The 14,525-nt window shown below is 46.6% G+C and overlaps 1 protein-coding gene across 1 annotated transcript in view; it reads left to right on the top strand.

The window, feature by feature from the left end:
* Positions 1–7,369, top strand: part of LOC122933005 — a 91,613-nt gene extending 84,244 nt beyond the window's left edge. The window contains exon 12 of the mRNA XM_044287730.1: positions 6,855–7,369. Coding sequence (XP_044143665.1) covers positions 6,855–6,888 — 34 coding nt within the window. The 3' untranslated portion in view covers positions 6,889–7,369. The remainder of the gene's footprint in view (positions 1–6,854) is intronic.
* The last annotated feature ends 7,156 nt before the right edge of the window (positions 7,370–14,525 follow it).

Below are 14,525 nucleotides of genomic sequence, written 5' to 3'. Positions count from 1 at the left end.
CCGGCCGGCTGTCGGCGACTTCCGGCCGGCCGGGCGCCGTAAATTTTGGTCCAGGCTTCGGGCCTACTGGGCCGCATTCCGGCGCTCCACCCGGGCCCCTGACTTCCGGTCCGCGGGGTGGGCTTCCGCGGCCGGTTTGTCCAGGCAGTCCGCTCCGGTTTCCTGTGCGGCCCCGGTCAGCCGGGTGCCGCAGAAAATTTAGGCCCCGGCTTCACGGCCTGCTAGGCCGCAAACTTCCGGCCTCTGTTGGAGGGGGCGGGAACTTCTCCGGGCGCAAATTCTTCCCGCCTGGAGGTTCCCCGCCCCCAGGGGATCGCGGCGCCTCCTCCTCCTCCCTTCCAGGTTGGTGGCTGTTAACCCTTCGGGTACCGGCCCCCGTGCTTCTGTTTGTTTTGCTCGGCTGATGGGCCTATATGGCTGGCGCGCCCCCCCCTCTACTTCTATGCTGGGCACCTGTATGGTGGCACTTCTTTCTGCCTCAGTGAGGCTGTTTTTTATTTGGGAATGCATAACATGGTTAAGCTAATGGATTTCTTGTGCGCTGCGCAGGACGCTGCAGCCTTATCTCAGTAGCGCCGCCTGTATGCGTGCTCCTTCCATGAGCGGCATGGTGTCGCACTCCCCGGCTGGTGCATGCTTCCCTTCTTTAGCCCTCTCCGGGATGCAGCGCTGGCCAAGTGCATGCGCCCTCCAGCTATGGTAATTGCCATGTGCAGACAACCCCTTCCTAGGCGGGATACTGCACTCTCTCGGGCTGCAGGCTTGCCTGGTGCATGACCCCCCGCTTAGGTGGAATACTGCACTCTCACCGAATACGGTGTTGGCCATGTGCACGAGAACGCTGCACTCGTTGGATTCGCTGCCGGTCTTGTGCATGACCCCCTTCCATAGGCGGAATGCTGCACTCACTGGATTCGCTGCCGGTCTTGTGCATGACCCCCTTCCAGGGGCGGAATGCTGCACTCACTGGATTCGCTGCCGGTCTTGTGCATGACCCCCTTCCTCTAGGCGGAATACTGCACTTCATTGGTTATGGTGCTGGGCAGCCGGCCGTGTGCATTACCCCCTTCCATAGGCGGTATGCTGCATTCTCATTGGATTCGCTGCCGGCCTTGGGCATGCCTTCTTCCCTCAAGCGCCATGCATACACCCTCACTGACTGGGGTCGTTCTCTCGCTGATAAGTTGCTGGCCGCGTGCAGGACCCCCTTCCATGGTGGGATGCTTGCAACTCACTAAATCCACTGCCGGCCATATACATGTTCCCCCTTTCTCACTGCTTATGGGGCTGCTTGTACGTATGCCTCCATTCTTCCTGCGACTTGTCGTTTTTCTCTTGGGATACGGTGATTGCCGCCGGCCTGGCACTCTTCTCTGAGGAGATCTTTCTGTTCACCTGGCCTGGACGGGCTCTATTGTTCTCTACTGCAGCGAGCTGGGTGGTATCCGTTCTCTGTTCGGAGGGTATGTTTGGTGTTTTCGTTGTGACGGTATCCACCATATTCGTTGGCCCTTCCGTCTGGGGAGTGTTTGTGGTTCCTGGATGCGTACCCATTAGTTACCCTGTGGCATTGCTTCCCAGCGCAAGCGGTCACATGGTCGAGAGTGCTGTCTCCAGCGTCCCTCGCAGTCTACGTTGGCTCTGGCCGGATTACGGTTCCCTCGCCTGTTGCCATTCCTCCTCTTGGATGCGTTTTGGTTTGAGTCCTTCCTGTTGGCACCCTCCGTGCTTCAGTTTGTTTTGCTACCAGGTTCTAGCCGCTCTTTTCGAGCAGGTCGCCCAACTTCTCTTGGTTGCTCGATTACCGAGGTCAGGGACCTCCACTTTCGATTCGTTAGGGTATTCGCCTTCTGCGAATTGGTGAGCCGGACATCTCGGAGTAGCGGAGTTCTGCTTTTTGAGCGGTCCTGTGGCTTCCCTGTTGCCCACTCCTCCTTGCGGTTGGAGGGTGTCATCCGTCTTCTCGGCTATTTTTTCTCTCGACGGCTCTGTTTTGGCTTCTCCTGGGTCAGTTTCACTCCGATGTGGCTTCTGCCCCGGCCAGGCTTCAGGGGCTGTTCCTTCACTGCCCTCCCCCCTGGGGAGACCATGGTTGTTCATATGGATGGTCCCGGTGTTCCTTATGACCTCGTACTGTCTCCATTGTTCACACTGGCTGTACTAGCTGTGTGCCTATTACTGGGTTTGCCGCATTCTGTCCTCCCGCTGGGTGCAGATTACTTTTACCATTCTGGGCGCTGGTCCTGCTTGGACTTTACCTTCTCGGTAACCTGGCGTGCCTACTTTCTTCTGTCAAGATTACCCTTCAAGCCCCCTCTTCGGGTCTGTAGAACACCTTCCTGTGGTGGCTACAACGACAAGGACTTTAGCCCGACTTGTCCTGGAGTCTGTTGGAAACTGGCCGGGTCCCTTTCGGTTCCTTCCGTTTGTCCATCTGCTCCCCCACTCCGCGTGGATTCGGGACGGCGTTGCTCGGGGGCCGACGGGACCAGTTTTCCCAACCTTTTTGCCGTGTCACTGATTTGCGCTTACTCGCATTGGATTTTCTCCCGTCTGCCCAGACGAGTCCAGCGAGCACACTAGTGTTCGCTCCCGGCCGTGCTTCGTCCAGGTTCTGTTGTCTGACTTAGGGTCTTCCCTGGGGTTCTTTAGGAAGCTGGGCATTCACCCAATTCTGCCTTTCTCTTCCCGTGATTCGGTCTTCTCCAGTCTGGCCTGGACCTGCGACTGGGACTCTGTTACTTGAAGTGTCTGCAGTTTTTTGCTTGGACATCTCCGACTCTTGTCGACGCTCGGTCTCTTGTTTCCAGGAGGTCCGCGCCAAGGTTCACGGCTCCTGGGTGCTTTCCTCCGCTTAACCACATGGCTATTGCTGTGGTTACTGCTCAAGGGCAGGGCTCTGTTTTTATGGTGTCACCGTTCATTTCACCAGAGCGGTTGGTGCCTCCGGGGCGGGAGGCATGGGCTTCAGCCATGTCATTGTGCAGGGTGGCCACGGTCTTCCTTGCACTCTTTACCAGGTTTTCCTGGGTGCGTACTCTGGCTTCGGCGGCGGTTGCTGCCTTGGGCCGCCTGGTTTTTGCAGGTGGCATTTCCTTGCTGCCTTCGGGTGCTTCGCCTTGGTGCTGTGGTCCCTCCCCTCTTGGACTGCTTTTGAACGTCCCAAGGTCTTCTGTGTCCCCCAAGGAAATTGGGCGAGAAAACGAGATTTTTGTATAACTTACCAGTAAAATCTCTTTCTCGCTCTTTCCTTGGGGGACACAGCACCCACCCATTCATTGGTTTTTTTCTGCACGGTTTCCGAGTTTTGTTTACCCGTTGGGTAGTTGGCTTGTTGTTTCCACTGGTTGGACTTTGCCTTTTCTTACTACTTGGACACGCAACTGGCAGTCTCTCTCTCCAGGCTGAGGGTATAGCTGATGGAGGAGGGGCTTAACAGTTTTCACTTAGTGTCACGCCTCCTAGGGAGATGAGCTATACCCAAGGTCTTCTGTGTCCCCCAAGGAAAGAGCGAGAAAGAGATTTTACTGGTAAGTTATACAAAAATCTCGTTTTCTCGTTGGATGCATTGGGGGACACAGCACCATGGGTATATGCCAAGCTGCCACTAAGAGGCCGACACTAGAAATGAAAAGTGTTGGCTCCACCCAGATGGGCTATACCCTCTGCTCAGACACTCAACTAACCGGTTGAACCGAAAGCAGTAAGAGCATCAAAAAACTTGACGATTGGTGAAGCCAACATGTCCTAAACCAGAAAAAAGACCATTGTCAAAGGGTTCTGGGAAATCTGGAGAACCTGAACGAAGAAAAAAACAACAAGGGTGGGATCTGTGTTCCCCAATGCATCAAACGAGAAAAGGATTTTACAGTAAGTACAAAAATCTATTTTTCTCGTGAATAGCATTGGGGGACACAGACATCCCAAAGCTAGGTAAATGGTCCTGAGTTCCAGGATATTGATCTGAGTTCCAGGATATTAATCCCGCATCAACCACTGACCCTGGGCCGAGAGAGACCCGAAGACTGCCCCCCAACCTGTCAGGCTGGCATCTGTGGACATCATCTGCCAACGGAGGGGAAGGAAGGATCTGCCGAGGGAGACAGTTAGTGGGTTCAGCCACCAGAGCAAGTCCCGGAGGACCTAAGGGGACAGACTGCAACCATCCGGTTCAGAACACGCATGCATGCCCTGATGGGCAGAGGAGATGAGACACCTCTGACTGGAGAGCCACTACCTTGTCCTGAGGGAGGAAAACTCGTCCAAGGCGAGCGTCGAGGACCACGCCTAGGAATTCCATCCTCAGACTGGGAACCAGGGAGGACTTGGTGTGATTGACCAGCCAGCCGAACTAGGACAACACGGACAGGGTGATGTGGAGACTGGACAGTTTGTCCTCCCAGGAAGTAGCCTTCATGTCACAGTCCCTCAGGTGCCCGTGTGCTTTGTTTCTCTAAAAAACTCTTGACTGCTGAAAGAAATTATGACGTAGATAATAGGGATTTGCTGGCCATTAAGTTGGCTTTTGAAGAATGGCGCCATTGGTTGGAAGGAGCAATTCATTCTATTACGGTAATTACTGATCACAAAATCCTGGCTTCCCTTGAGTCTGCTAAACAACTGAATCCAAAGCAGGCCAGATGGTCGCTGTTTTTCACCAGATTTAACTTCATTGTCACCTACCGCCCTGGGATTAAGAACGTCAAGGCAGAGGCTTTGTCGCGCAGCTTTCCTGGAGGGGTGGTGATTCTAAAGCTCCTAGTCCTATTTTTTCTGAAGGGGTAGTCATATCTGCCCTATATCCTGATCTTTAGGCTAAGGTGTTAGAGGCCCAAGAGAACGCACCGAACTCTTGTCCTCCAGGGAAATTGTTTGTTCCTTCAGACTTGCGTCATAAGGTATTTGAGGAACATCACTGTACTGTCTTGGCTGGACACCCTGGGAGTAGACCCACTGTCGATCTCATTTCGCGCAGATTTTGGTGGCTGGGGCTGCGTAAGTGTGTTGAGGACTATGTGTCAGCCTGTTGTACCTGTGCTCGTGCTAAGATGACACATACTCAGCCTTCTGGATCTCTTCTTCCATTACCCATCCCGTCCAGACCTTGGACGCATTTGTCCATGGACTTTATCACAGATTTGCCGGGAATTCTTCGGGAAAAACTGTGATCCTGGTGGTAGATGATCGGTTTAGAAAAATGGCTTATTTTATAGCATTGCCGGCTCTACTTAATGCCAAGACTCTTGCACAGGTGTTTGTCGATAACATTGTGAAACTACTTGGCATTCCCTCTGATGTGCTGTCTGATTGGGGGGACTCAGTTTGTTTCCAGATTCTGGAAAGCGTTCTGTACTCGAATGGGAGTACAATTGTCCTTTTCTTCGGCTTTTCATCCTCAGTCGAACGGACAGACGGAGCGCACCAATCAGAATCTGAAGACTTACTGGAGATGTTATGTTTCAGAGAACCAGGAGGAGTGGTCTTCATTTTTGTCGTTAGCTGAGTTTGCCATTAATAACTGTAGACAGGAGTCCACTGAGAAGTCAACGTTTTTTGGGGCATATGGATTCCATCCACAGTTTGACACATTTTATGGTTCTCAAACTTCCGGTATTCCTAAGGAGGAAAGATTTTCCTCCTCTTTGTCTTCGATTTGGTGGAAAATTCTAAATAACCTGAAAAAGATGGGCAACAGGTATAAGCGTGTGGCTGACGGGAGACGTATGAATTGTCCGGACCTGAGAGTGGGTGATTTTGTGTGGCTGTCGACGAGAAACATTTAAGCTTAAGGTACCTTCTTGGAAGTTAGGCTCAAGATTTCTTTGTCCATATAAGATCACTGCCATTGTTAACCTCCTACAGCTATCAGCCTACAGCAGGGCATTGTGAGAGTTGTAGTTTTACAACAGCTGGAGGGCCGCAGGTTGAGCATGTCTGGTTTAGTGTGTGAGCAGAGGGTATAGCCCATCTGGGTGGAGCCAACACTTTTCTTTTCTAGTGGCAGCTGGGCATATACCCATGGTGCTGTGTCCCCCAATGCCATTCACGAGAAATAGAACATGTCCTATTATTATTATAGGATAGAACTGTTCTCTTAGGGGCTGGACTTCTGTTCTGCAAAATGCCAACACATATAGCCGTTATCCGTGTTTTGCGGGTCACGAAACGGCCTACGGTCGTGTGCATGTGCCCTTATTCACACAGTCAGTGCTTGGTCAGTGATTTCCATTAGTGATTGTGAGCCCAAACCAGGTGCAGATCTTTCCATTCTATCTTATCTCTACGTAGGCCCCAATCCCGGATTTGGCTACAATCACTGACTAAAACACTCAGGTGTGAATAAGGCTTTACTCAGTGGTGTCCTTCCAGTATCTTTTGCTTCAGTTTAGATTAACTATCCTGAGAGTACAGCCACTGTGGTTGGGATGCAGGTTACCGCAAAACTGTGCGTCCATGACCGATTAATGCGGTTCTCAATAGTTAGATAAGATGCTGCTGTGGCTTGTATGGTACTCGGACACATCCTAACCACAGCACGGCTCCTCCATGTGATCGTACACTGATCAAAATGATTCTAGTACAAAAGAGGAATGGAGGTGCTAGTTTATAGGGGAAAGGACGTGTTTCTTTTGACAACCAATCAGATCACTTTTCTTTTCTTTTTTTAGAGTGGTGCTAGAAAAATAAAAGCAGTGATATTTGGTTGCTAAATACAGCGCCTCCAGTTTAGCTTTCATTTAGCCTTTCATCTCATTTTCGCTCTATAAATGCTGACTATAATAGTACCGTCTCTCTTATTTTCCTTATCCTAACCTAAAATGAATTTAATTTATTTTCTTTGTTTTTTCCTAAAGTGTACACAGGAAACTAGTTTACCAAGAAGACTAGGGCAGCATGTCTTGAAGCTAAAAGGAGACTCCTCAAAAGCATCATTTTGTAACTGAAAAGAGAAATACTATCCGTCTTATGTACCTGTCTTAGTTCTTATTCATAGCATGTTCCTACAATCAGGCTTCAAGTTACACACGGGTATTTTAATTCTTTTATCTCAATATTTGTACATGTGCCTTTAATATGGAGTGTTTCCAGCCAAAAAAGTAAAAAAGGCCATATACATATCAGTCAGTATTTAGAACAGTTTGGTAATGGTTGTGCAGAGGTCAGCCATTTTTGAAACAGGAAGTGTAGCCATGTTGACAGGCGGCTTAATTGGCTACCAACTGATGTCAAGGGTAAGGCCTCCTGCACACGAACGTGTGCACCCCGTGGCCGTGCTGTGGCCCGCAAAGTGCGGGCTACAATGCACGAACACCGACCGTGGGGCAGACGCAGCGGCTCGCGGACCCATTCACTTTAATGTGTCCGCGATCCGGCCGTTCCGCAAAAAGATAGGACATGTTCTATTTTTTTGCGGACCCATTGAAATGAATGGGTCCGCATCCGTGATGCGGAATGCACACAGAATGGTGCCCGTGTATTGCGGATCAGCAAAAGCAGTCCACAATACGGCAACACGACACCTACGCCACAGGTATCAGTCTCCAAACAGCCTAGATGTGGGCGAGAACCATGGGCCTGCCTCAGTTCCGTTTCCTGCACTGAGAAGAGACAGCACAATATGGAAGCACTTCTCTCTTCTTGTTCTAGTGATTGCTGGGGGTCTGAGCACTCAGACCCCTAATGATGAAAACCTTTGACATGTCTTTGATATGACATATCAAAAGTTGGCTGAAAACTCAAGTGATCTTATAAACTGTTCTAACGTTAAAAATGTTAAGTCCCCCAATATGTTGTCAATATATTTACCTTAAAGGGATTATCCAGGTAGAGGTAATGATGAGCTATCCTCAGAATCAGCAGTTTCAGGGACCCGCTGCACTCCTCTGAGCTCTGGGGAGTGCAGCTGAATCCAGCCCTCCAGGCACAGCAGAGAATGTACTTGGTACTGCAGCTCAGCCCCATTCACTTCTATGGAGCTGCGCTGCAACTAGGCCATGTGGCTGATGTACAGTGATGTCACTGGCCTAGGAAGAGGCCACGGTGCTTACAGAGAGCCAAACCTCTTCTACCAGCTGATCAGCGGGGGTCCCAGGTGTCGAACCCCCGCTGATCTGATATTGGTGACCTATCCTGAGGATAGGTCATCAATATAATTTACTGGATAACCCCTATAAATTCCTCTCTGTTCCCCTGCTGCTGGTCCGCGCTGTCTATCAGTACTGTAGACGACATATAATAATTCATCATCAATACAACAAGCGGCAGGGTATCTGTAAGGTAGGTATTTGGGCCTACAAAAATACATTTAAAAATCTCAGACTGTATGTAAATACCTGAAACACCCATATCCCTGTTACATCAGGGGCCAGTCTTTTTTGAAAGATATATGGAAATACAGCCAAATTCCCCTCAAAAACTGATAATTTATGAAACACTGCACAATTAGGCCACCTAAGGGGAGCGGATGAACGGATTTATGTGCATTTCTGCAGCATATCCGGACCCAAAATCCGCAACGTCTAATTGCAGTTTTTGGTGCGGATTTGATGTGGTTTTGCTGCGGATCTCACCCATCCATGGAAAAGGGTGAAATCAGCAGATAAAACCACAAACGTAATTGATATGCTGTTTATTTTAAATCCGTGCAGCAGATCAATTTCTGCACAGAAAAAATCTGCAGAGTGTACAGGAGATTTGTGTAATCTAATACACTTGGCTGGTATGTAAAACGTTGCAGTTTTTTCTGCATGCGAGTCCATGTGGAAAAACCACACATATTCTGCAAAGTGTGCAGGTGGCCTTAAAGGTGTATTCCCATCTCATAAGTCAGGGGTGCCCAACCTGCGACCCTCCAGCTGTTGTAAAACTACAGTTTTGCAACAGCTGGAGAGCTGCAGGTTGGTGCATCCCTGTCATTAGTAATAGTGTATCCTAGTGGTGAGATGGGAGTACTGTACCAGCCGAATCAAAGATTTCTCCTGTGCAGCAAATGGTGTAAACATAAATAAAATTGCCACTTCAGTGGTGCCCAGATCCTCGCTGCGCTCTACTTCCTGCGACTGTCTTGGCAGGAAATGGCTGTAAATACCACCTGGCCACTCACCGGCTGAGCAGCAATCCAGGAGCAGTAAATGGAGGCCGGCAGCGTCAGGCTTTCTGCTCTTTTTTTCTACCATTTGCTGCACAGGTGAACGGTTTGATTGAACCAGAATACCCCTTTATTCTGGTACCCACACTGGCTGCGCCATGTCACCCTTGGAAGTGAACGTATATTCTTTTTAGGATGTGACACACTGTGTTTTCAGGTTTGGACTGGAGTCGGATGTTAACATTTTAAAGCAGAATTGTTTTTTGCATTTTTGCCTCGTTGACTTCATTATAACATGTTTTAAGCTACTTTCACATCAGCGTTTTTTACTCAGGTTTTGAGATCCAGCACTCCAAACTTGAATAAAACGCCTCCAGATTAATCCGTTTTGTCCAGATCCGGCTGTATTAAACAGAAACTGAACAAACCGGATCCGGCATGAAAATCATTGTAAGTCAATGAGCAGTGATAGCCAGTTTGCTGTGTTCGCCCGTGAACACATGCGGGCTGCCATCTTAAATCACAAGTCATAGGTAAGTCCTTACCTGTGCCTGCGCCGCGAGCCGGTCTGAAACAAATGCGGTCACCGGGAGCAGGCAGTTCCCAGAACAGCCCGATGAAGCCCCCCAGTTGCTGTTCTCGGAACTGCCTGCTTCCGGTGACCGCATTTGTTTCAGACCGGCTCGCGCACATGCACAGGTAAGGACTTACTTGTGCATCGCCGGACTTGTGATTTAAGATGGCAGCCCGCATGTGTTTGCGGGCAAACTGGCCATCACTGTCAATGAGTGCCGGATACATTTTTTATTTATTTTTTGTTACCAAAAAAAACTGATCTGGCACCATTGACTTACATGTCGAATCTGGTTTGTTCAGTTTCGTAGACCGGACACAAAACCGCAGCTTGCAGCGGTTTTGTGTATGGTGAAAACCGGGACAGAATGAATACTGACCTGGTTTGTTCCGTTTTGTCCCCATTGACAATGAATGGGGACAAAACGGAAGAGTTTTGTCCCGGTTTTGAGATCCTCTGCTGAATCTCAAAACTGGAATGTAAAACCCTGATGTGAAAGCTTTAATCTGTTTTATATGTTTTTTTTCTTTGTTACTGTTAAAAAATGTCACGTTTTAATAAATAAAGATTTAGAAAAAAGTATGTGTTGTATCTATGAAGCTGCACAAAGCCTTTCTCCACCCGGAGCAAAAACACACAGTGAAATGTCCGTTTCTTTCTTCACCCCTTCCTATCGGCCATTATTTTTCAATCCAGCAGAGGAAATAAGACAAAAAAAACACGACTAACATACCCCCCTTTTCACGAATGGTGGCACGTCACCATCATTACTGATATACACTAATTATGGTCTGTGGCCCATTTTGAAAAACCTTTTTAAAATGAAGATCAATTTATATAGGAAAAAGTATGTGAAAGACAGGTGTTTAAGGCTACTTTCACACTTGCGTTCAGAGCGGATCCGTCTGGGGTCTGCCCAGACGGATCCGCTCATATAATGCAGACGATGGATCCGTTCAGAACAGATCCGTCTGCATTATATTGTAGAAAAAATTCTAAGTGTGAAAGTAGCTTCAGACGGATCCGTCCAGACTTTACATTGAAAGTCAATGGGGGACGGATCCGTTTGAAAATTGAGTCATATTGTGTCAAATTCAAACGGATCCGCCCCCATTGATTTACATTGTAAGTCTGGACGGATCCGTTTGCCTCCGCACGACCAGGCGGACAACCGAACGCTGCAAGCAGCGTTCAGGTGTCCGCCTGCTGAGCGGAGCCCAAACGCTGCCAGACTGATGCATTCTGAGTGTATCCGCATCCATTCAGAATGCATTAGGGCTGGACGGATGCATTAAAGGCCGCTTGTGAGTGCCTTTAAACGGAACTCACAAGCAGAGCCCCGAACGCTAATGTGAAAGTAGCCTTACCTCTTCAAGACCAAGCCAGTTTTCACCATAAGGGCCAATCCACATTTTTCACTTTGTGGTAATAAGTTTTAGAACGCTTTTACTTATCCAAGCCATTTTGCAATTGTTTTCTCTTAACATTTACCATATGTGTACTTTATGTTGGCATCATTTTGTAAATGTCATGTTATTTTTAGGACGTTATAAGGCTGTATATTTTAGAAGAAATTTTTTATTTTATTTTTTAAGAAAAAACCTGCACTCTGCAAATCAGAGCCTGAAATCAGGCTTTAGCTGCTCCATGCCCCCAGTCTGTGCCCCCTGCCTGTGGCCCTGATGTGTCCTGCCTACACCATCTGTGCGCCCTGCCTCCAACTTTGCCGGCCATGGCTAAAAACTGTGTCCCCTGCCCTCATCTGCGTCCCTTGGTATGTCCCACTGCTGTATCTGATGGCGGCAGCTCTGTTCCTGAACCACCGCCATCAGCAGCATATGTAAGAAATAATACCTAGTCGGTCAGAAAATAGTAACTATACTGTTACTGGGGTACTCAGAAATATCAATAAACACCTTAGATTAATGAGTACAGCAAATCCCATTTAATTTTAAAATGTATATAGTCTTTATTAAACAATCAAAATATGAACATGATTACATCTTTATAACAATAGATAGATTGCAAAAGTAGTACCAAGCCATTATAGTAAAGATATCTAATAGCTAATGGGCCTATTTATTATGTGAGACTGTTCTCATGAAAGGGATCATCAAGGTTATATCACTGCAGAATGGTGGACTCAGTGAAACTATGTATCAGGGGTGCACTAGGAATATTATACTAGAGGCAGTCACCCATGTAACAATATAAAAACAAGACTATTACCAATCCTGAACCGTGGACATAATGCAGAGTAGTGGAGCTGAAGTCTAAAACTACTAACCGTATGATGAAGTGTTGAACCTATCAAGAGGGGTCAAGAAATAGGCGCTGGAGGGGTCAAGAAATATGCTGACACTCTCCTGTAACCCCTTAGATGCCGTGGTCAGCAGCATCCATGGGGTTAATAGAGGGAGGGGGCTCCCTCACTTAACCATCGGGCTGCCGCACTGCTATGGTAGCGGCCCGATGGTTGCCATGGCAACAAGACGTCTTGCAAAGGCGTCCAGTGATGCCATCTATCAGTGAAAAACTGATAGTATTATACTTTGCAATGCAAGAGCATTGCATAGTATAGTACAGCCATCAGCCCCACTGGATCTTCAAGATAAAAAAAAAGTGTGAAAGTAAAAAATAAAAATGTAACTTAAAACTTAATTACGTTTTCCTATATCCATTCATTTATAAGATAAGAGATAAAAAATTTAAATAAACTAGACATTAATTGTTATCGCCGTGTCCGTAAATGGCCTGATCTATAAAATGATCATGGTACTAATCCCGAGTGGTGAACGCTGTAAAAATATAAAAAAACAATGGCTGAATTGTCGTTTTTTTGTCTCACCTTAAATTTTTTTAATAAAAACTCATCAAAAAGTCATATGTATCCCAAAAATGATACCAATAAAAACTACAGACCAACCTGCAAGAAATAAGCCCTAAAAAAAAAAAAAGTTTAATGAAAAGCGATTTTATGATTTAAAAGTGGTAGAACATTAAAAAAAAATACTAATTTAATGTGGCGCCATAACTGTATCTACCCACAGAATAAAATTATGTTATCAAATATACCGCATGGAGAACCCCATAAAAATAAAAAACACTTGACAGAAATGCTATTTTTGCCTGCTTCACTTCCTAAAAAATTGAATAAAAAGTGCTCAAAAAGTCATACAGACCCCAGAATTGTACCAGTAAAAATGACAGCCCATCCTGCAAAAAAACAAGCTCTCACACAGCTACATTGACAGAAAAATTAAAAAAAGTTATGGCTTTTCAATTTGGTAATGATAAAAAAAAAAATGTTTTAATAAAAAGTGATTTTACACTGTTCTAGCCAGTAAACGGGTTATTGATTCCAGAGTTTTCCGTCAGTTCGTTTGATAAAGCCGTCAGTCCTTTCAAAGCCTTTGTGATGCTTCCGTCAGGGGCAGTGTTGTTCGGAATAAAGGTGTAGCAGGAACTTCCAATCATCTTGCAGATGCCTCCTTTTTTCCGCCAGGATCATGTCGAGGGCCAGTCGATTCTGTAACTCCATCACTGATGAAGAGCTCAGTTGTTCCTCTATTCCTTTCACCGCGTCTCGGGTATAATTCACGAATCTCTGTTGATTATAATACAAATAATTAATCCAAAGGCCGGGCAATTATATACATGTGTAATAATGTCGGGAGGACAAAATATATAGTCACTAAACCAAACAAACATTGGACACCTCCACACATAGGTATTTTACAAACTTGGTAATTTATTAAAGATATAAACAATATCTGCAACAGCAGACTGGTACACAGGACAAATATCTAAGCAAAATTTTTATTAAAGAATGATATCAAACATATGATGATGATGTATAGTCTTGTGTACACGCAGTCTTACCCTTAGGGCCTCGATGCACTTAGCTGGCTGATTCAAGAAGAAGGCATGACACTTTGCCATGGGCCGCAAAGGCCTAGAGAATAAGGCACTTATTCCAGAGACCAATTTCCTAGCACTTATCAAATGGAGAATCAAGAAAAGGGGAGGGAAGGTAGGGAGATCTCAAGGTTCAAAGGGTTCGGACGAGATTTAGAGAATGTGAAGAGAACAAAATGAATAAACGTGAGGAAAAAGTATCTTTAAAATAGAAGGGACATTACCAACCGTGAATTTATAGACTAAAATTTAGGAAAACACCCAAAATTATATGAACCAAAAATAAGTGTTCTATAGGAAGATCAAACGCCTGTTTGAAAAGTAAGGTTTTCAGTGCACATCTGATTGAGAGAAGACTAGTGGTTCCAAAATCTGGCCCCTTGAGCCGAAAAGGATCTACCTCGTCTGATCTTGTTAACTTGCGGGATATTAAAATTCGCAGAGTTACTAGACCTTGATGTCCTCAACGGGTGAATTTACGTCACAGGTACAGGGGTCCCACACCATGGAATACCCTATGCATGAAGCATCCAATCTTGAACATCACCCGTTGTTGGACGGGGAGCCAGTGCAAGGCATTAAGAGAGGGAGTGATAATGTATCATATAGAACAGCATAATTAAATAATGGAGTAAGCAGCAGATAAGAACAGACCGTAAAGGACTGATGGACCCAGGAAAATAATTCTAGTGATAATAATAATAAATAAGACTGCCAGCAAGAGGCAAAAAAAAAAAACGAGAATTAAATAAACCTGTTTCAAAGAAACTAGGTACAAGGATCCACAAGCTGGCAGCCAAAAGTAGACTGACAAAAAAGAATAAAAGTGTACTACCAGATGCTGCGCATCGGCCCCTCGGTCACACCCTGCCCAACGCTGTTTCGCCTGTAAAGGCTTCTTCTGGTTTCTAGCCTTGAATTAATCAGGAACTCCTCTATTGACTC

The sequence above is a fragment of the Bufo gargarizans genome, chromosome 3, assembly GCF_014858855.1.
Source record: "Bufo gargarizans isolate SCDJY-AF-19 chromosome 3, ASM1485885v1, whole genome shotgun sequence".
NCBI lineage: Eukaryota > Metazoa > Chordata > Amphibia > Anura > Bufonidae > Bufo > Bufo gargarizans.
This window is presented reverse-complemented; position numbering and strand designations above follow the sequence as displayed.